This window comes from Diabrotica virgifera, chromosome 7 (genome assembly GCF_917563875.1).
Source record: "Diabrotica virgifera virgifera chromosome 7, PGI_DIABVI_V3a".
Classification (NCBI taxonomy): domain Eukaryota; kingdom Metazoa; phylum Arthropoda; class Insecta; order Coleoptera; family Chrysomelidae; genus Diabrotica; species Diabrotica virgifera.
This window is the reverse complement of record NC_065449.1, coordinates 162,999,181-163,023,023: the sequence shown is the minus strand read 5'-3', so window position 1 is coordinate 163,023,023 and position 23,843 is coordinate 162,999,181. Positions and strand designations below refer to the sequence as shown.

Sequence of the window (23,843 nt, the reverse complement as noted above, 5' to 3'; positions counted from 1 at the left end):
GATCTCGCCTTGCAAAACGGATCTCATCTTGTATAGCTTATGATACAAACGGATCTCGCCTTGATATGAAGACATATATATATATATATATATATATATATATATATATATATATATATATATATATATATTTGTACAAATATTTTCGACCGTACTGTGTTAAATAGTGATTTTTTGAATAACGGCAATTCGGTCAGATGAAATAAAACTCTATTTGTTCTAGGTCTCAATATTTCGTCACTATTTGGTGACTTCTTCAGGAGTGAATTAGTTTGAGTCAAAAAAAAGTCACTATTTGAAGAAGTCACCAAATAGTGACGAAATATTGAGACCTAGAACAAATAGAGTTTTATTTCATCTGACCGAATTGCCGTTATATATATATATATATATATATATATATATATATATATATATATATATATATACAAACTACTTGTTTGTTTATATATATATATATATATATATATATATATATATATATATACTCAATATATATAAAGTAGTTTGGTATTATTGACTGATAATATGTAGATACAAGTTTTTATTGAGGTTGCAGTGAGTGTAAGGGGCAGGATGAGAGAAACTCTTTGTTACAATCGAGCTTTCGCAAAATTTATTTGCTTCGTCAAGATTAGCTAAACTGAGTATATAATTATAAATACAATGAAATTAAAGATAAAAGAACATTGTATAAAAAAGCACAAAAACTTATAACGTGAGGTTAGTTCATTAATTTAACATTTCCACAAAACATAATTATATAAAAATATCCTTATTTTAATCGTTTCCAAATTCCAATGTTTTAATTATTACAATTTCTAATGAAAATTTTTTTTTATTAATTTAGTTTATATATATAATTTAAAGTGCGCAACCAGTATGGACCCCCAAATGTTTTTTTAAATAATCTGTTTCCATAAATTGTTTAAAACAGATTTCACACTTGTGAGGTTTTTCTCCCGTGTGCACACCCAAATGTGTTTTCAAATGATCTGCTCTATTAAACTGTTTAAAACAAATTTCACACTGGTAAGGTTTTTCTCCAGTGTGCAGTCTCAAATGTTTTTTCAAATTACTTCCCTGAGAAAATACCTTAAAACAAATTTCACACTTGTGAGGGTTTACTCCAGTATGGACCCTCAAATGTTTTTTCAAATCATATGTTCCAATAAATTGCTTAAAACAAATTTCACACTTGTGAGGTTTTTCTCCCGTGTGTACTCTCAAATGTGTTTTCAAATGATCTGTTCTATTAAACTGTTTAAAACAAATTTCACACTGGTAAGGTTTTTCTAGAGTGTGCACTCTCAGATGTTTTTTCAAAGTGACTGCTTGACGAAATCGCTTAGAACAAATTTCACATTTATAAGGCTTTTCCCCAGTGTGTACTCTCAAATGTCTTTTTAAAGTACCTGCTTCACTAAATTGCTTAAAACAGATTTCACACTTGTGGGGTTTTTCTCCAGTATGGACCCTCAAATGTTTTTTCAAATAATCTGTTCCAATAAATTGCTTAAAACAGATTTCACACTGGTAAGGTTTTTCTCCCGTGTGCACTCTCAAATGTGTTTTCAAATGATCTGCTCTATTAAACCGTTTAAAACAAATTTCACACTGGTAAGCTTTTTCTCCAGTGTGCACTCTCAAATGTTTTTTCAAATTACTTCCCTGATAAAATACCTTAAAACAAATTTCACACTTGTGAGGGTTTTCTCCAGTATGGACCCTCAAATGTTTTTTTAAATCATGTGTTCCAATAAATTGCTTAAAACAAATTTCACACTTGTGAGGTTTTTCTCCCATGTGTACTCTCAAATGTGTTTTCAAATGATCTGTTCTATTAAACTGTTTAAAACAAATTTTACACTGGTAAGGTTTTTCTAGAGTGTGCACTCTCAGATGTTGTTTCAAATTACCTCCCTGAGAAAATACCTTAAAACAAATTTCACACTTGTGAGGGTTTTCTCCAGTGTGTACTCTCAAATGCATTTTCAAACTGTCTGATTGAGAAAATCGCTTAGAACAAATACCACATTTATAAGGCTTTTCCCCAGTGTGTACTCTCAAATGTCTTTTTAAACTACCTGCTTCACTAAATTGCTTAAAACAGATTTCACACTTGTGAGGCTTTTCTCCAGTATGGACCCTCAAATGTTTTTTTAGATCACTTCCCTGAGAAAATACCTTAAAACATATTTCACACTTGTGAGGTTTTTCTCCAGTGTGCACTCGCAAATGATTTTTTAAATGAGCTGCTTGACTACATTGCTTAAAACAAATTTCACACTTATAAGGTTTTTCCTGAGTGTGCACTCTCAAATGTGTTTTGAAAGTACCCGCTTTACTAAATTGCTTAAAACAAATCTCACATTTATAAGGTTTTTTACTTGTCAGAACTTTCATAGTTTTATTTAATGTTTTTCCTTCAGCGTGTCGACTCATATAATTTTCTTCGTCAGACGTACGTTCAATTAGTGTCTCATTAATTTCCATTTTGTTTTCATCTTGGAGATAACCTAAAATACACAAAAATTATAATTTAATTATTTGAGTAAAAAAGAAAATGGGGGCTGTGATGTATCTTTACGTAAGGTGATTACATACGGTAAACTCGAATTACAGGCTGTAATCTCCAATAACATATGTATGTAAAATCGGTATGATGTATCATCGATATCCAACGGGTTCACTACCTTCGTATGTAATTTCTTTTACGTAAACACACGCGTAAACGTAATTTTTAAATATTCTAAACTAAAATTACGAAAATTACTTGCCGTTTAGTTAGGTTATGTTTATTATTGGTATGATATTAATAATTATTATGTTATTTTTTATTTGTGAAACCAAGTTGTTGTCGGTCGACAGAATCCTATGTATAGACCTTAAAATGGAAAATACCCAAATAATAAATAAGTTAACTTTAACTACCTGCTGTTGTAGCTAAATGGCACGTGTACATAGATAGTAAGATTGTTTAGTCTTCACCCTGATACAAGTAACTCATTGTCTTGAAGAATAGAGGGTATGGAATAAATATTTTGTTTTGTAAATGTATTGAGTGGTAGTATTGCCAGCACATTGCCAGTTCATTGAGTTCTTGCATACTACTAACACGTTGTAGGTAGAAGTCTTAAAATTTATATTGTGCAAGTGATCAGTGAAGGATTCGTTTTAAAAAGTAAGTGAGTAAAAAATATTAGAAAAAAGACTAAGTTTTCACTCTAATGGCATATAACATATCCCACCAGAATGAAGACAATGGGAACCTTCTCTGGTTACACCTCCGAGGCTTCTACAATTTGCAAGCCATACGGATGCTGAGACTAAGGAAGATGAGGGAATTCTACAATTTACAATTCACGTCACATCTGCTCAGCGCGGTAAAGTTCCAACGAGACTGGTTCCCTTCATACTCCACACAGAGTAAATGTAAATAAAAAATGAATAACCATTTTCAATTTCGTTGCAAAACGAAAATACAGCCGAACCATATTCCAGTCCAATCAGAGAGTGCTGCAAGCACCTCTACCGGTTTCGAAACTTATTAGTCTCTCATCAGGAGGCACATATGCTGCTCTCCCCGATCCAACCAAAACAAACCCCAGCGTGCAGTCCCGAATTGCAACGAACGAAATGGCATAGATACCCTAGCGGCAACTGCTAGCAAAAGACTAAGTTTTCACTCTAATGGCATATAACATATCCCACCAGAATGAAGACAATGGGAACCTTCTCTGGTTACACCTCCGAGGCTTCTACAATTTGCAAGCCATACGGATGCTGAGACTAAGGAAGATGAGGGAATTCTACAATTTACAATTCACGTCACATCTGCTCAGCGCGGTAAAGTTCCAACGAGACTGGTTCCCTTCATACTCCACACAGAGTAAATGTAAATAAAAAATGAATAACCATTTTCAATTTCGTTGCAAAACGAAAATACAGCCGAACCATATTCCAGTCCAATCAGAGAGTGCTGCAAGCACCTCTACCGGTTTCGAAACTTATTAGTCTCTCATCAGGAGGCACATATGCTGCTCTCCCCGATCCAACCAAAACAAACCCCAGCGTGCAGTCCCGAATTGCAACGAACGAAATGGCATAGATACCCTAGCGGCAACTGCTAGCAAAAGACTAAGTTTTCACTCTAATGGCATATAACATATCCCACCAGAATGAAGACAATGGGAACCTTCTCTGGTTACACCTCCGAGGCTTCTACAATTTGCAAGCCATACGGATGCTGAGACTAAGGAAGATGAGGGAATTCTACAATTTACAATTCACGTCACATCTGCTCAGCGCGGTAAAGTTCCAACGAGACTGGTTCCCTTCATACTCCACACAGAGTAAATGTAAATAAAAAATGAATAACCATTTTCAATTTCGTTGCAAAACGAAAATACAGCCGAACCATATTCCAGTCCAATCAGAGAGTGCTGCAAGCACCTCTACCGGTTTCGAAACTTATTAGTCTCTCATCAGGAGGCACATATGCTGCTCTCCCCGATCCAACCAAAACAAACCCCAGCGTGCAGTCCCGAATTGCAACGAACGAAATGGCATAGATACCCTAGCGGCAACTGCTAGCAAAAGACTAAGTTTTCACTCTAATGGCATATAACATATCCCACCAGAATGAAGACAATGGGAACCTTCTCTGGTTACACCTCCGAGGCTTCTACAATTTGCAAGCCATACGGATGCTGAGACTAAGGAAGATGAGGGAATTCTACAATTTACAATTCACGTCACATCTGCTCAGCGCGGTAAAGTTCCAACGAGACTGGTTCCCTTCATACTCCACACAGAGTAAATGTAAATAAAAAATGAATAACCATTTTCAATTTCGTTGCAAAACGAAAATACAGCCGAACCATATTCCAGTCCAATCAGAGAGTGCTGCAAGCACCTCTACCGGTTTCGAAACTTATTAGTCTCTCATCAGGAGGCACATATGCTGCTCTCCCCGATCCAACCAAAACAAACCCCAGCGTGCAGTCCCGAATTGCAACGAACGAAATGGCATAGATACCCTAGCGGCAACTGCTAGCAAAAGACTAAGTTTTCACTCTAATGGCATATAACATATCCCACCAGAATGAAGACAATGGGAACCTTCTCTGGTTACACCTCCGAGGCTTCTACAATTTGCAAGCCATACGGATGCTGAGACTAAGGAAGATGAGGGAATTCTACAATTTACAATTCACGTCACATCTGCTCAGCGCGGTAAAGTTCCAACGAGACTGGTTCCCTTCATACTCCACACAGAGTAAATGTAAATAAAAAATGAATAACCATTTTCAATTTCGTTGCAAAACGAAAATACAGCCGAACCATATTCCAGTCCAATCAGAGAGTGCTGCAAGCACCTCTACCGGTTTCGAAACTTATTAGTCTCTCATCAGGAGGCACATATGCTGCTCTCCCCGATCCAACCAAAACAAACCCCAGCGTGCAGTCCCGAATTGCAACGAACGAAATGGCATAGATACCCTAGCGGCAACTGCTAGCAAAAGACTAAGTTTTCACTCTAATGGCATATAACATATCCCACCAGAATGAAGACAATGGGAACCTTCTCTGGTTACACCTCCGAGGCTTCTACAATTTGCAAGCCATACGGATGCTGAGACTAAGGAAGATGAGGGAATTCTACAATTTACAATTCACGTCACATCTGCTCAGCGCGGTAAAGTTCCAACGAGACTGGTTCCCTTCATACTCCACACAGAGTAAATGTAAATAAAAAATGAATAACCATTTTCAATTTCGTTGCAAAACGAAAATACAGCCGAACCATATTCCAGTCCAATCAGAGAGTGCTGCAAGCACCTCTACCGGTTTCAAAACTTATTAGTCTCTCATCAGGAGGCACATATGCTGCTCTCCCCGATCCAACCAAAACAAACCCCAGCGTGCAGTCCCGAATTGCAACGAACGAAATGGCATAGATACCCTAGCGGCAACTGCTAGCAAAAGACTAAGTTTTCACTCTAATGGCATATAACATATCCCACCAGAATGAAGACAATGGGAACCTTCTCTGGTTACACCTCCGAGGCTTCTACAATTTGCAAGCCATACGGATGCTGAGACTAAGGAAGATGAGGGAATTCTACAATTTACAATTCACGTCACATCTGCTCAGCGCGGTAAAGTTCCAACGAGACTGGTTCCCTTCATACTCCACACAGAGTAAATGTAAATAAAAAATGAATAACCATTTTCAATTTCGTTGCAAAACGAAAATACAGCCGAACCATATTCCAGTCCAATCAGAGAGTGCTGCAAGCACCTCTACCGGTTTCGAAACTTATTAGTCTCTCATCAGGAGGCACATATGCTGCTCTCCCCGATCCAACCAAAACAAACCCCAGCGTGCAGTCCCGAATTGCAACGAACGAAATGGCATAGATACCCTAGCGGCAACTGCTAGCAAAAGACTAAGTTTTCACTCTAATGGCATATAACATATCCCACCAGAATGAAGACAATGGGAACCTTCTCTGGTTACACCTCCGAGGCTTCTACAATTTGCAAGCCATACGGATGCTGAGACTAAGGAAGATGAGGGAATTCTACAATTTACAATTCACGTCACATCTGCTCAGCGCGGTAAAGTTCCAACGAGACTGGTTCCCTTCATACTCCACACAGAGTAAATGTAAATAAAAAATGAATAACCATTTTCAATTTCGTTGCAAAACGAAAATACAGCCGAACCATATTCCAGTCCAATCAGAGAGTGCTGCAAGCACCTCTACCGGTTTCGAAACTTATTAGTCTCTCATCAGGAGGCACATATGCTGCTCTCCCCGATCCAACCAAAACAAACCCCAGCGTGCAGTCCCGAATTGCAACGAACGAAATGGCATAGATACCCTAGCGGCAACTGCTAGCAAAAGACTAAGTTTTCACTCTAATGGCATATAACATATCCCACCAGAATGAAGACAATGGGAACCTTCTCTGGTTACACCTCCGAGGCTTCTACAATTTGCAAGCCATACGGATGCTGAGACTAAGGAAGATGAGGGAATTCTACAATTTACAATTCACGTCACATCTGCTCAGCGCGGTAAAGTTCCAACGAGACTGGTTCCCTTCATACTCCACACAGAGTAAATGTAAATAAAAAATGAATAACCATTTTCAATTTCGTTGCAAAACGAAAATACAGCCGAACCATATTCCAGTCCAATCAGAGAGTGCTGCAAGCACCTCTACCGGTTTCGAAACTTATTAGTCTCTCATCAGGAGGTGTAACCAGAGAAGGTTCCCATTGTCTTCATTCTGGTGGGATATGTTATATGCCATTAGAGTGAAAACTTAGTCTTTTGCTAGCAGTTGCCGCTAGGGTATCTATGCCATTTCGTTCGTTGCAATTCGGGACTGCACGCTGGGGTTTGTTTTGGTTGGATCGGGGAGAGCAGCATATGTGCCTCCTGATGAGAGACTAATAAGTTTCGAAACCGGTAGAGGTGCTTGCAGCACTCTCTGATTGGACTGGAATATGGTTCGGCTGTATTTTCGTTTTGCAACGAAATTGAAAATGGTTATTCATTTTTTATTTACATTTACTCTGTGTGGAGTATGAAGGGAACCAGTCTCGTTGGAACTTTACCGCGCTGAGCAGATGTGACGTGAATTGTAAATTGTAGAATTCCCTCATCTTCCTTAGTCTCAGCATCCGTATGGCTTGCAAATTGTAGAAGCCTCGGAGGTGTAACCAGAGAAGGTTCCCATTGTCTTCATTCTGGTGGGATATGTTATATGCCATTAGAGTGAAAACTTAGTCTTTTGCTAGCAGTTGCCGCTAGGGTATCTATGCCATTTCGTTCGTTGCAATTCGGGACTGCACGCTGGGGTTTGTTTTGGTTGGATCGGGGAGAGCAGCATATGTGCCTCCTGATGAGAGACTAATAAGTTTCGAAACCGGTAGAGGTGCTTGCAGCACTCTCTGATTGGACTGGAATATGGTTCGGCTGTATTTTCGTTTTGCAACGAAATTGAAAATGGTTATTCATTTTTTATTTACATTTACTCTGTGTGGAGTATGAAGGGAACCAGTCTCGTTGGAACTTTACCGCGCTGAGCAGATGTGACGTGAATTGTAAATTGTAGAATTCCCTCATCTTCCTTAGTCTCAGCATCCGTATGGCTTGCAAATTGTAGAAGCCTCGGAGGTGTAACCAGAGAAGGTTCCCATTGTCTTCATTCTGGTGGGATATGTTATATGCCATTAGAGTGAAAACTTAGTCTTTTGCTAGCAGTTGCCGCTAGGGTATCTATGCCATTTCGTTCGTTGCAATTCGGGACTGCACGCTGGGGTTTGTTTTGGTTGGATCGGGGAGAGCAGCATATGTGCCTCCTGATGAGAGACTAATAAGTTTCGAAACCGGTAGAGGTGCTTGCAGCACTCTCTGATTGGACTGGAATATGGTTCGGCTGTATTTTCGTTTTGCAACGAAATTGAAAATGGTTATTCATTTTTTATTTACATTTACTCTGTGTGGAGTATGAAGGGAACCAGTCTCGTTGGAACTTTACCGCGCTGAGCAGATGTGACGTGAATTGTAAATTGTAGAATTCCCTCATCTTCCTTAGTCTCAGCATCCGTATGGCTTGCAAATTGTAGAAGCCTCGGAGGTGTAACCAGAGAAGGTTCCCATTGTCTTCATTCTGGTGGGATATGTTATATGCCATTAGAGTGAAAACTTAGTCTTTTGCTAGCAGTTGCCGCTAGGGTATCTATGCCATTTCGTTCGTTGCAATTCGGGACTGCACGCTGGGGTTTGTTTTGGTTGGATCGGGGAGAGCAGCATATGTGCCTCCTGATGAGAGACTAATAAGTTTCGAAACCGGTAGAGGTGCTTGCAGCACTCTCTGATTGGACTGGAATATGGTTCGGCTGTATTTTCGTTTTGCAACGAAATTGAAAATGGTTATTCATTTTTTATTTACATTTACTCTGTGTGGAGTATGAAGGGAACCAGTCTCGTTGGAACTTTACCGCGCTGAGCAGATGTGACGTGAATTGTAAATTGTAGAATTCCCTCATCTTCCTTAGTCTCAGCATCCGTATGGCTTGCAAATTGTAGAAGCCTCGGAGGTGTAACCAGAGAAGGTTCCCATTGTCTTCATTCTGGTGGGATATGTTATATGCCATTAGAGTGAAAACTTAGTCTTTTGCTAGCAGTTGCCGCTAGGGTATCTATGCCATTTCGTTCGTTGCAATTCGGGACTGCACGCTGGGGTTTGTTTTGGTTGGATCGGGGAGAGCAGCATATGTGCCTCCTGATGAGAGACTAATAAGTTTCGAAACCGGTAGAGGTGCTTGCAGCACTCTCTGATTGGACTGGAATATGGTTCGGCTGTATTTTCGTTTTGCAACGAAATTGAAAATGGTTATTCATTTTTTATTTACATTTACTCTGTGTGGAGTATGAAGGGAACCAGTCTCGTTGGAACTTTACCGCGCTGAGCAGATGTGACGTGAATTGTAAATTGTAGAATTCCCTCATCTTCCTTAGTCTCAGCATCCGTATGGCTTGCAAATTGTAGAAGCCTCGGAGGTGTAACCAGAGAAGGTTCCCATTGTCTTCATTCTGGTGGGATATGTTATATGCCATTAGAGTGAAAACTTAGTCTTTTGCTAGCAGTTGCCGCTAGGGTATCTATGCCATTTCGTTCGTTGCAATTCGGGACTGCACGCTGGGGTTTGTTTTGGTTGGATCGGGGAGAGCAGCATATGTGCCTCCTGATGAGAGACTAATAAGTTTCGAAACCGGTAGAGGTGCTTGCAGCACTCTCTGATTGGACTGGAATATGGTTCGGCTGTATTTTCGTTTTGCAACGAAATTGAAAATGGTTATTCATTTTTTATTTACATTTACTCTGTGTGGAGTATGAAGGGAACCAGTCTCGTTGGAACTTTACCGCGCTGAGCAGATGTGACGTGAATTGTAAATTGTAGAATTCCCTCATCTTCCTTAGTCTCAGCATCCGTATGGCTTGCAAATTGTAGAAGCCTCGGAGGTGTAACCAGAGAAGGTTCCCATTGTCTTCATTCTGGTGGGATATGTTATATGCCATTAGAGTGAAAACTTAGTCTTTTGCTAGCAGTTGCCGCTAGGGTATCTATGCCATTTCGTTCGTTGCAATTCGGGACTGCACGCTGGGGTTTGTTTTGGTTGGATCGGGGAGAGCAGCATATGTGCCTCCTGATGAGAGACTAATAAGTTTCGAAACCGGTAGAGGTGCTTGCAGCACTCTCTGATTGGACTGGAATATGGTTCGGCTGTATTTTCGTTTTGCAACGAAATTGAAAATGGTTATTCATTTTTTATTTACATTTACTCTGTGTGGAGTATGAAGGGAACCAGTCTCGTTGGAACTTTACCGCGCTGAGCAGATGTGACGTGAATTGTAAATTGTAGAATTCCCTCATCTTCCTTAGTCTCAGCATCCGTATGGCTTGCAAATTGTAGAAGCCTCGGAGGTGTAACCAGAGAAGGTTCCCATTGTCTTCATTCTGGTGGGATATGTTATATGCCATTAGAGTGAAAACTTAGTCTTTTGCTAGCAGTTGCCGCTAGGGTATCTATGCCATTTCGTTCGTTGCAATTCGGGACTGCACGCTGGGGTTTGTTTTGGTTGGATCGGGGAGAGCAGCATATGTGCCTCCTGATGAGAGACTAATAAGTTTCGAAACCGGTAGAGGTGCTTGCAGCACTCTCTGATTGGACTGGAATATGGTTCGGCTGTATTTTCGTTTTGCAACGAAATTGAAAATGGTTATTCATTTTTTATTTACATTTACTCTGTGTGGAGTATGAAGGGAACCAGTCTCGTTGGAACTTTACCGCGCTGAGCAGATGTGACGTGAATTGTAAATTGTAGAATTCCCTCATCTTCCTTAGTCTCAGCATCCGTATGGCTTGCAAATTGTAGAAGCCTCGGAGGTGTAACCAGAGAAGGTTCCCATTGTCTTCATTCTGGTGGGATATGTTATATGCCATTAGAGTGAAAACTTAGTCTTTTGCTAGCAGTTGCCGCTAGGGTATCTATGCCATTTCGTTCGTTGCAATTCGGGACTGCACGCTGGGGTTTGTTTTGGTTGGATCGGGGAGAGCAGCATATGTGCCTCCTGATGAGAGACTAATAAGTTTCGAAACCGGTAGAGGTGCTTGCAGCACTCTCTGATTGGACTGGAATATGGTTCGGCTGTATTTTCGTTTTGCAACGAAATTGAAAATGGTTATTCATTTTTTATTTACATTTACTCTGTGTGGAGTATGAAGGGAACCAGTCTCGTTGGAACTTTACCGCGCTGAGCAGATGTGACGTGAATTGTAAATTGTAGAATTCCCTCATCTTCCTTAGTCTCAGCATCCGTATGGCTTGCAAATTGTAGAAGCCTCGGAGGTGTAACCAGAGAAGGTTCCCATTGTCTTCATTCTGGTGGGATATGTTATATGCCATTAGAGTGAAAACTTAGTCTTTTGCTAGCAGTTGCCGCTAGGGTATCTATGCCATTTCGTTCGTTGCAATTCGGGACTGCACGCTGGGGTTTGTTTTGGTTGGATCGGGGAGAGCAGCATATGTGCCTCCTGATGAGAGACTAATAAGTTTCGAAACCGGTAGAGGTGCTTGCAGCACTCTCTGATTGGACTGGAATATGGTTCGGCTGTATTTTCGTTTTGCAACGAAATTGAAAATGGTTATTCATTTTTTTTAAAAAATATTAGTTTACTAGATTCAACTGAAATATCCCTATTATGTTTGTTTAAGAAGATATTTAATAAAAAATCGTTCTGGTATAAGTACATATTCCTTCTTTTCGAGATTAAGCAAAATGTATGTAAATCTATATATTTAAAAGAGGATATTTACAGATTTTTCATTTTTTTTGTTCTTTGTATTACAAAATTACAGGATTATTTTCTTATTATATATTACTACAGGTTTTAAAAGCTAATCCTTTAAAAAAAGTTTGTTTTAACTCAAACTGATATACGAAATTCTATTATTTATTTGTTTTAAATCCATAAATGTTTGCTTTTCTTCGGGACAAACCCTAAAAGCTGTGCCTACATGTTCTGCATACCATAACGTATATATATCTTTTTTTATTTTTGCTTGTCCATTCCATCTAATATCTTAAATTCATTTCATCTAATATCTTGAATTCATGCAATTTTTGCTCATCATTCTTATCTAGTACCTTCGCTAGTTTTTAAATTTTTGCTGTTAAATTAGAATACCTAATTTAGTCAATGAGGGTATTTGGCTCCGAATTCCATCCTACTGCATCAATTTACTTGATATTTTCACAGTAAGTAGGTAATAGCTCAACAAACAAAGTCTAACCTATATCCTATACCGCTTCTATCTCGGAAAATTTTTGGTCAAAATAACCACCGAAGTGGAAGCTAGAGAATCTAATTCTAAGCAACAATAACAATTGTTTTTATTTTTGTTTTTGATAACTCGATCCTTTTTGAGTTATTCGTGGTTGAAAATTAGCCATTTTCATTGAAAAATGGCACCCTTTTGGATAGTTTCTTGCGAATACCTTAAAAGTTATTCACCTAACAAAAAATGATCTACAGGGTGGAACAAAGAAAAGAGTTCACTTGAATACCCTTTCAAATGAGCTACCACACGACCCCTATTTCCATTTTAAAATAAAGTGTTGGGAAAGTGGAACGGATGTGGTTGACACATGACAGATGTATGTATCGTAAAAATGTGTCCCCCTTAGAACAAAAATCGACCTGCTTCGGCATTTCCTTAAAATCTAATAACTACCGCCAAATATCGAGGTTGGTATCTTTTCTTTGGCCCACCCTGTATACTTAAATCATTTTTGTAGCTTATGAAAAAACAAAGCGATTTATTTCTTCATAAATCTTCTAGTTATAATACAAAAAGAGATATGGTAGGTGAAAAGAGATTTTTTGTGCATGCTCCAAGCAGTGTATTCAAAGTAAGATAACAGAGAAATTGTCGATTTTAGGGGTATAATGCTACCAATACTTTTTGTAGTGCTTGAAAAGACCTTTAAAATAAGTACTGTTAAATGTTGATTACATTCAAACTAAGCGAGATATGGTACAAAAAAATTGAAGACTAATGTATTTTAAGAAAAAATTAGAAGTATATTTAACCCTTCATCCACCCGAATTTAAATGCATCATTTTCCTATCTATTTGATCTTTTAATAAAACCTCCCGAATAACAGCCTATCCCGAAAAAGAATCCTGCGTAGTGACTAGAAAAACTTTATTTCATTGCTCCCCCCCCCCCCTTGCAGGGTTGCTGGATCCACCGTTGCTCTAGATTTCAATTATGTCTTTCTGCCACAGCATTTAAGTTCATAATAACAGATTTACAAAATTCATCTTTTCAAAATATAAACATTAAACTTAAAAACAAAGCAAAAAGTTAGGTTAACATGAATTAACTGACATGACAGAACCCTAAATAACATAATATGTAATTTTCTTGATACATCATACCACTTTACATATTACGTTTTGACGACTGTAATCTGATATGTACGTAATTCTGAACTTTACACATGTATGTAATCACTTTACGTAAATCGTAAATGATACATCATAGCCCCCAATAACTAAAATAATATAATTAACTCGTCGCCGAGGTCAAGGGAGCCAACACAAATTTATTGAAACTGAGTTAAGTGCATAGGATGTATTTAAAACCCTCAAAAAATGCCGTGATCAATGGATTTGAGTCAAAAATGTCTTTTCTATACTACTTATTTTATAATAATTGGCCAATAGACCTAGCACACAAAACAGTCAACAACAATAAGCCGCTTATGTTCATTAACTTCCATAATTTATTTATCTCTAGCTTACAGGAATTCAAAGTCAACAAATCGAGTGGCATAACTCTGTTGACCACTCAATATAATATACAGTATGGTGCAAATGAAAGGAATAAATTCGTTATTTCGTAAACCGGCGACTTTTAGGAAAAATCCCGAAACGGGTCGATTTTTATTTTTAAATTATGATATTTTGGCATATATGGCATACTAGCGACGTCATCCATCTGGGCGTGATGACGTAATCGATGATTTTTTTTAAATGAGAATAGGGGTCGTGTGCTAGCTCATTTGAAAGGTTATTATTAACTATTTAGATGGGAAATAAGCCCCAATTAAATTGAAAAAAAAATTTTTATTAACGTTTCGACGCCCAAATCGGGTGTCGTTGACAAAATACAAAATTGTACTACTAAATTAAACAAAAATGTTGTTGCTAAGTAAAAAATTCTTCTAATAATTTATGACTCATTTATATTGGCAATTCAGACATATATTATACATTTTAAGAGAGAAGAATTTAAAATGATATTGCCAATATTTATGAGTTGCGTTCCTGGGACGACTTTACTGAAAGATAGTTCAGTCGATTACATGAAATCAACCCCAACTCAAGAATATTCGTCACGAAAAAATCATAGCATGTGATCTGTCTTTAAAAAGACAACCAAATGCAATGATGACAGTAAAATTCTCGCGTTAGAGATTCCATAGTAAATCACGAGGGAAAACCAGAAAAAAATCTCGTGATACTATCCCGACATCGTAAGTATTTGGTCTTACATTTAATTTACTCTCAAAAAATAATACCAAATTCTGACTTTAATAATAGTCTCCCATTTTATACCGCTGTGGCTTTAGGTGTATAGCAGGGAAGTCTGCTATATCTAGGGCCTACGGTATACAAGGAAGGTAACAGGGCCAGTGCTACGCTTTAACCGCCTATTATTACCCCTGGTTTTACCCAATGTACTCATTTTATTCAGGATGAGTCGACCTGGGGTCTATAAACATTTTTAAAAATGTCTAGTTGTTCTTGCCGGCGCCGGCGGTAGGATTTGAACTCCGGACCACCGGCACGGCAGCCAAGCACACTACCGCTTCGCTACGCCGGCCCTCATTCTGACTTTAATAGGTTTAAATGATAAATAATATTAATACATATGTAGATATACAATAAGTAATACTAAAATATAAAATATATACTAACTCGATAAGTTATTGACTTACTAATCGTGGTATTTTCTTTCTACTGACTTCCTCTTTCAGTATGGGCAACCACAGCTAATTTAGCTAAAAAATCAAAGAAGCGGCTCTAATTATGCTAAATGAAACCAATTGTGTCGCAAATTCCTCGGTAGAATGCAGTAGGATGTGGTTACCCATACTAAAAGAGAAAGTCAATAGAAAGAAAATACCATGATTAGTAAATCAATAACATCTCGAGTTAGTACATATTTTATATTTTAGTATTACTTATTGTATATCTACATATGTATTAATATTATTTATCATTTAAACATATTAAAGTCAGAATGAGGGCCGGCGTAGCGAAGCGGCAGTGTGCTTGGCTGCCGTGCCGGTGGTCCTGAGTTCAAATCCTACCGCCGGCAAGAACAACTAGACATTTTTAAAAATGTTTATAGGCCCCAGGTCGACTCAGCTTGAATAAAATAAGTACCTTGGGTAAAACCAGGAATAATAATAGGCGGTTGAAGCATAGCACTGGCTCTGTTACCTTCCTTGTATACCGTAGGCCCTAGATATAGCAGACTACCCTGCTATACTCCCAAAGCCACAGCGGTATAAAATGGGAGACTATTATTAAAGTCAGAATTTGATATTATTTTTTGAGAGTAAATTAAATGTAAGACCAAATACTTACGATGTCGGGATAGTATCACGAGATTTTTTCCTGGTTTTCCCTCGTGATTTACTATGGAATCTCTAACGCGAGAATTTTACTGTCATCATTGCATTTGGTTGTCTTTTTAAAGACAGATCACATGCTATGATTTTTTCGTGACGAATATTCTTGAGTTGGGGTTGATTTCATGTAATCGAATGAACTATCTTTCAGTAAAGTCGTCCCAGGAACGCAACTCATAAATATTGGCAATATCATTTTAAAGTCTTCTACTTTAAAATGTATAATATATGTCTGAATTGCCAATATAAATGAGTCATAAATTATTAGAAGAATTTTTTACTTAGCAACAACATTTTTGTTTAATTTAGTAGTACAATTTTGTATTTTGTCAACGACACCCGATTTGGGCGTCGAAACGTTAATAAAATTATTTTTTTCAATTTAATTGTGGTTTATTTCCCATCTAAATAGTTAATAATAACCTTTCAAATGAGCTAGCACACGACTCCTATTCTCATTTAAAAAAATCATCGATTACGTCATCACGCCCAGATGGATGACGTCGCTAGTATGCCATATATGCCAAAATATCATAATTTAAAAATAAAAATCGACCCGTTTCGGGATTTTTCCTAAAAGTCGCCGGTTTACGAAATAACGAATTTATTCCTTTCATTTGCACCATACTGTATATTATATTGAGTGGCCAACAGAGTTATGCCACTCGATTTGTTGACTTTGAATTCCTGTAAGCTAGAGATCAATAAATTATGGAAGTCAATGAACATAAGCGGCTTATTGTTGTTGACTGTTTTGTGTGCTAGGTCTATTGGCCAATTATAAAATAAGTAGTATAGAAAAGACATTTGTGACTCAAATCCATTGATCACGGCATTTTTTGAGGGTTTTAAATACATCCTATGCACTTAACTCAGTTTCGATAAATTTGTGTTGGCTCCCTTGACCTCGGCGACGAGTTAATTATATTATTTCAGTTATTGGGGGCTATGATGTATCATTTACAAGTTACGTAAAGTGATTACATACATGTGTAAAGTTCAGAATTACGTACATATCAGATTACAGTCGTCAAAACGTAATATGTAAAGTGGTATGATGTATCAAGAAAATTACATATTATGTTATTTAGGGTTCTGTCATGTCAGTTAATTCATGTTAACCTAACTTTTGCTTTGTTTTTAAGTTTAATGTTTATATTTTGAAAAGATGAATTTTGTAAATCTGTTATTATGAACTTAAATGCTGTGGCAGAAAGACATAATTGAAATCTAGAGCAACGGTGGATCCAGCAACCCTGCAAGGGGGGGGGGGCAATGAAATAAAGTTTTTCTCGTCACTACGCAGGATTCTTTTTTTTCGGGATAGGCTGTTATTCGGGAGGTTTTATTAAAAGATCAAATAGATAGGAAAATGATGCATTTAAATTCGGGTGGATGAGGGGTTAAATATACTTCTAATTTTTTCTTAAAATACATTAGTCTTCAATTTTTTTGTACCATATCTCGTTTAGTTTGAATGTAATCAACATTTGACAGTACTTATTTTAAAGGTCTTTTCAAGCACTACAAAAAGTATTGGTAGCATTATACCCCTAAAATCGACAATTTCTCTGTTATCTTAGGTTGAATACACCGCTTGGAGCATGCACAAAAAAAATCTCTTTTCACCTACCATATCTCTTTTTGTATTATAACTAGAAGATTTATGAAGAAATAAATCGCTTTGTTTTTTCATAAGCTACAAAAATGTTTTAAGTATACAGGGTGGGCCAACGAAAAGATCCCAACATCGATATTTGGCGGCAGTTATTAGATTTTAAGGAAATGCCGAAGCAGGTCGATTTTTGTTCTAAGGGGGACACATTTTTACGATACATACGTCTGTCATGTGTCAACCACATCCGTTCCACTTTCCCAACCCCTTATTTTAAAATGGAAATAGGGGTCGTGTGGTAGCTCATTTGAAAGGGTATTCAAGTGAACTCTTTTCTTTGTTCCACCCTGTAGATCATTTTTTGTCAGGTGAATAACTTTTAAGTTATTCGCAAGAAACTATCCGAAAGGGTGCCATTTTTCAATGAAAATGGCCAATTTTCAACCACGAATAACTCAAAAAGGATCGAGTTATCAAAAACAAAAAAAAAACAATTGTTATTGTTGCTTAGAATTAGATTCTCTAGCTTCCACTTCCGTGGTTATTTTGACCAAAAATTTTCCGAGATAAAAGCGGCATAGGATATTGGTTAGACTTTGTTTGTTGAGCTATTACCTACTTACTCTGAAAATATCAAGTAAATTGATGCAGTAAGATGGAATTCGGAGCCAAATACCCTCATTGACTAAATTAGGTATACTAATTTAACAGCAAAAATTTAAAAACTAGCGAAGGTACTAGATAAGAATGATGAGCAAAAATTGCAAGAATTCAAGATATTAGATGAAATGAATTTAAGATATTAGATGGAATGGACAAGCAAAAATAAAAAAAGATGTTTATACGTTATGGTATGCAGGACATGTATGAAGAAAAGCAAAAATTTACGGATTTAAAACAAATAAATAATAGAATTTCGTATATCAGTTTGAGTTAAAACAGACTTTTTTTTAAAGGATTAGCTTTTAAAACCTGTAGTAACATATAATAAGTTCTATGAGTTCTATTCATAATAATGAGTTATATTCAAGTTGTAGCTTCTGATGAGGAATTAGTTCCATTAGATAGGCATCACCCTGCCTTGAACATTGCCATAAAAGATTTTCATTGTAGTAATAACTCCTCAACAAACCAGAACAGCTCTTACTATTTGGATATTAATAACACCGATTTTAATGCCTTGAATGATTACCTTTCTTATATTAACTGGGATCAAATTCTTGAAAATCAAAATCTAGATAAGATGTTAAATAGATTCTACGAAGTCACGTACTGTGCTTTTGAAATTTGTATGCCAAAGAAAATTATGTCAACAAAAAAATTTCTAAAATGGTTCTCGCCAGAACTAAAGACTCTAGTAATTGAAAACAAGTTATCACATTTAAAATTTAAAGTTAGTTCCTCTCTAAATGATTACAATGCATTCTCGAGCCTTAGAAGTAAATGTAAAGCTCTAACCAAAAACTTGTCATAATAACTTTATAGAAAAAACTGAGAATTCCATTCATAGTAACATTAAATCGTTTTGGTCATTTGTAAATTCTAAACGAACGAGGACAGGTTTACCAAATGAAATTTCTTTAAACAATATCACTTATACAACTCCAAGTGATATTGCAAATGCTTTTGCATTATATTTCTCATCAGTTTATTCTGAGAAAGCAATCAGTAAACGTGTTTTACCTCCCACCACCAATATAACAATAAATTCCTATAATATTACAATATCTCAAGTATATGAAAAAATGATGACATGAGATGTGAAAGAGGTCCTGGTCTTGACAATATACCTCCTATATATTTAAATAAATGCAGTTTTATTTTGGCAAGACCATTGTGGAAAAATTTTAATTCTTCTTTGTATACTGGTTGCTTTCCTGATCCTTGAAAATTAAGTTTTTTAACGCCAATTCATAAAGCTGGTAGTAGATCCGACATTACAAATTACAGACCTCATATCTAGACATCATTTCTATATTAAGTACTATTCCTAAGTTATTTGAAAGCTTTGTGTCGGACTGCCTCTCGGTATGTTTCAAATTGTTTCCAGTAGATGAGCAATATGGTTTTCAGAAACACAAATCTTCGGAATAAAATCTTCTTTGCTATTTGGATGCGTTGTCAAGTGCTTTGGACGGTGGGTATCAAATTGATTCTATTTATATAGACTTCTCCAAGGTATTTGACAGGATAAATCATAACATCATATTGTCTAAATTAGAAGCTGCTGGAATCAATGGGAAACTGCTTGAATGGCTGGAAAGCTACCTAATAGGAATGTACCAAGTAGTAAGGATCCCGAACACACCACTAGATTGTACAATAAGAGATCTTGGAATACGGTTTGACAAATCGCTAAAATTAGCAGATCATATTGATTTTATTATTTCAAAGGCATTAGAGGTGCTTGGCTTCATGAAACGAAACTGCTATAATTTTAAAAGTCCCAATACCCTAAAATTGTTATAAATACTGTTCTCTTGTTAGACCTCACTTGGAATACTGTTGTAGTATTTGGTCACCTTACTATGTTTACGCAGAAAAAATTGAAAAAGTTCAAAATAAATTCCTTAGGTTTTCGGGATTTAACATTAGAGCTATTAATGGGAGTAACAGGTTTTACAGTTATGAAGAAATTAGAGCATATCGTCGCCTTAATACTATAACTTGATAACTCAAAATTAGTAGTTCATGATATTGGTAAATATGGAATTCACTCTGCAGCTCTAAAATACTGTTCATTAACTTTTTGGCTACTGATCTATTTAGGAATACGATGAAAATTTCTATTCCAATATGGAAAATAACATGAAAAATTAAAGTGATCAACTTTTAGCACTACTATAATGTTAACATTTGGTAATGTCGCATGTCGTGCCAAGTTGCATTTAAGTGAACTTTTTAACAGAACTAATATTTTAAGCATTATTTTGGTGAAAATTAGCCCTCTGCCATGGGGGTTGCCAGATCTGCTAAAAATTCTTGAATTTTTGCATTAACATGAACCGAATAAACAGATAGCAATTAGACGTGGTAAGCTCAATGGTTTCAGAAAAACATGTGCTACAACTAGATAACTAGGGTTAGCTAGTTGTAGCATTCAATGTATGTCGTATTCACGATTATTTCGATTAAACAATAACTTGATAACTTATCTTGTCAAGTTTTAGCACTGAATATTAGAAGTATTTGAGTTTTATCAACTTTCGTCAATCATAAATAAATACATAACCCGTTTGGAGCGAGTTATCAAGTTTTTACACAATATGGAGGCAAATAAAATACATCTTGTGAAATAGTTATCTCAAAAACGTCAATTTTGGAGTTATCAAGTTATAGTACTAAGGCGACGAATATAAATATCAATACCCTGGAAGAACGTCGTTATCACCATGATTTGAAAATGCTGTATAGTTTGTTAAATGGTACAGCAAATAGTCATTATTTATTGTCTAAGGTTGGTTTTAAAGTTCCTTCATACAGTACTCGAAATGCAGTTGAAAACACTTTTCATGTACCATTTCTTCAATGTAATTATGGCCTCAATGAACCTGTAACTAGAGTTTGAAGCTAAGATGAAGACTACATTATAGTCTAATTGTATTCTTTTAACATCAACTTATTGTCGACATTGTTGTAGCCGAAATGAAATGGCTTAATTTTTGTAATGTTAACGTCATTCGACCTAACTATGTAGCTAGTTCCAACTACTTTGGATCTGAAGTTTCAATCTGATGATGGACTGATTAGTCCGAAAACGTTTGTTGTTTTGTACTAGTGATGTACCCACTTTAATCCAACTTGGATCTGTTTAGAAAAGAAATTTAATAAATTTATATACCATCTACCTACAGGAGAAGTTTTACTTCCTTAGTAAGTTTTTTATTATGGTATACAGCCAATGAGAGGAATCTTTTCCTTTTTATTTTTATTATAACTAGAGTGTTACGTCTAGCAAATCAAAATACCGAAAGGCTTAATTTTAGTTCCACACCTAACCAATTTATACCCGACTTGCAATAAATTAATATTGCCTCTTAATTGTTTTGTTATTATTATTTATTTATTAACGGGCCTTGCCCACTTTTAGTACAATTTACAGTATAAAAACCTCAACAGAATTAGTCAAATAATAAAATCTTAATATAAAAACAATCTAAATACAGTCTTGCTTAGAAGTGCTTAGAAAAATAAAGCACTTAGAAAAGTTCTTAGAAAAAAAAATTGAAGGCACTCGTGGGAGTGCCGACAGAAGTGAAAACTTCTTATAATAAATAAATTACGAGCTCAATGCTTTTTCGCCATCCAAAAAGAAGTGCAGTAAATACCTATATCATATACGCGATGCGTATGCAATATGCTATTTATGTATACATAGTCTAGTAAAATAAAATTACACTACATGTAAATCAAAATGTAAATTCGTACAGGTTGAAACAAATTTTATATCAAAGTTTAGGTGGGTACAAAAGATATTTTCAAGAAAGTATCCAAATCATACAAGGGGATCATTGTTTAAATAATTAAAAAGGGGTCATTTTTGCAAAAAAAAATACTTTTTTAACTGCTGAGGTCATTCAATTACTAATGAAGGTCTATAGGATTATTTTCTGTAAAGTTGAAGGTTAAATCTTTCACATAAGTCTTACTAAATTAAATTTGACCCCCTATTTATTTAAATAATTATACATAAAACTTTAATAACAAATTTGCAAAAAATTATTTTTAGCGTTTTAAATAAGCACTATACGATATCTTATTTTACAGGATAAGTTGTGCTATGTTATCAGTATTAAGCAAAAAAAAATTGGTCGAAAAATATTTAATATTTTTTGAGATATTGAATTTATTTATTAAATGTTACTATATTTTCAATTGCAAAAACGCGGTTGTTGCCAAAGAAATATTCACCTGTATTAAATCTTATTATTTTTATTTTTATGTATATTTTCGATAAATGTATTGATAAATTTAAATTTCAATTAAACTGCCCCCTAAAATTGCATTTGAAAATAATTTAAATTTGTTTGTAATTTGTTGTTTTAATAACGTCGCGGTGATTAAATATTTTAAAATGCCGTTTCGATAATTGGGTTCCTGGGAATTTTTCACTAATTAACAAATTTTTTTGTCTTTTTTTCCTCTTCTTTTTTTTCTTGGCATTGTATTACTACGGGCCCTTTTTGGGTTAAGTTTCATTAAGAATGTCGAATCTCTAAGTTGTAGATTCTAGACCTAAAAATATCAAGATTGGTCTAAAATCACTTAAATAAAATGCGGCTACTTACTGAGTTACAGGGTGTTTTATTTAAAAATTATTTTCACCAAGTACTTTCAAACTATTTGACGTATCCTTATCATACCTTACAGAAAGTGTGGGTACTATACAGTCTACTAAATTGTGATAAATAAAAGTTTCTAGCTACCACCAGAGGCGTACGACAGGATCCAGTTAATGGTTGACCCTTCCCAAATTCTACGCCACTTAGGGAATTACTATTTTAGCGAACTTTTTCGATTCTCCAATACTTTCTATGTAAATAATATACTCTTTACTGGTATTGATTAAGTCATTAGTTTTCGAGATATTGGACGTTAAAAATGAAACGGCATAGTTATTTTGATTCATTCATTCATTCATTTTAAACTTCCAATATCTCTCAAACTGATGACTTTATCAATACTAATAAAGTTATTTACATACAAAGTATTGGAGAATCGAAAAATTTCGCTACAATAGTAATTCATTCAGTGGCGTAGAATTTGGGAAGGGTCAATCATTCACTACCCCCCTGTCGTACGTCTCTGGCACTAGCTAGAAACGTTTATTAATCACAATTTAATAGGGTGTATAATAGCCACACTTTCTGCCAAGTATGATAAGGATATGTCAAATAGTTTTAAAGTACTTGGTAAAAATAATTTTTAAATTTTTAAATAAAACACCCTGTAACTCAGTAAGTAGCCACATTTTATTTAAAAGATTTTAGTTAAATCTTAATATTTTTAGGTCTAGAATCTACAACTCAGAGATTCGACATTCTTAATAAAATTAACCCTAAAAGGGCCCGTAGTAATATAACTCCAAGAAGAAAAAGAAGAAGAAAAAACGACAAAAAATTTTTGTTAATTAGTAAAAAAAATCCCAGGAACCCAATGATCGAAACGGCATTTCAAAATACTTAATCCCCGCGACGTTATTAAAAAAACAAATTATAAACAAATTTGAATAATTTTCAAATGCCATTTTAGGGGGGTGTTTAACTGAAATTTGAATTTATCAATACATTTATCGAAAATATACATAAAAATGAAAATATTGAGATCTTAAGCAGGTGAATATTTCTTTGGCAACAACCGCGTTTTTGCAATTGAAAATATACACACACCGGCAAAATTAGCCGAACACGTTAAAAATGGGACATGTTT

At 35.8% G+C, this 23,843-nt stretch overlaps 1 protein-coding gene across 2 annotated transcripts in view; it reads right to left on the bottom strand.

The window, feature by feature from the left end:
* Nucleotides 1-619: 619 nt before the first annotated feature.
* The window catches only part of LOC126888838 (zinc finger protein 420-like), a 39,920-nt gene continuing 16,696 nt past the window's right edge, over nt 620-23,843 (bottom strand). Inside the window, exons 2-3 of one of the 2 annotated variants that reach the window (XM_050657262.1) lie at nt 2,088-2,519; nt 620-1,415 (exon numbers count right to left, since the gene is read on the bottom strand). In XM_050657262.1, coding sequence (XP_050513219.1) covers nt 865-1,415; nt 2,088-2,519 — 983 coding nt within the window. In that variant the 3' untranslated portion in view covers nt 620-864. Of the gene's footprint in view, nt 2,520-23,843 lie in introns of both variants that reach the window. The other variant, XM_050657261.1, reaches the window with a different exon arrangement.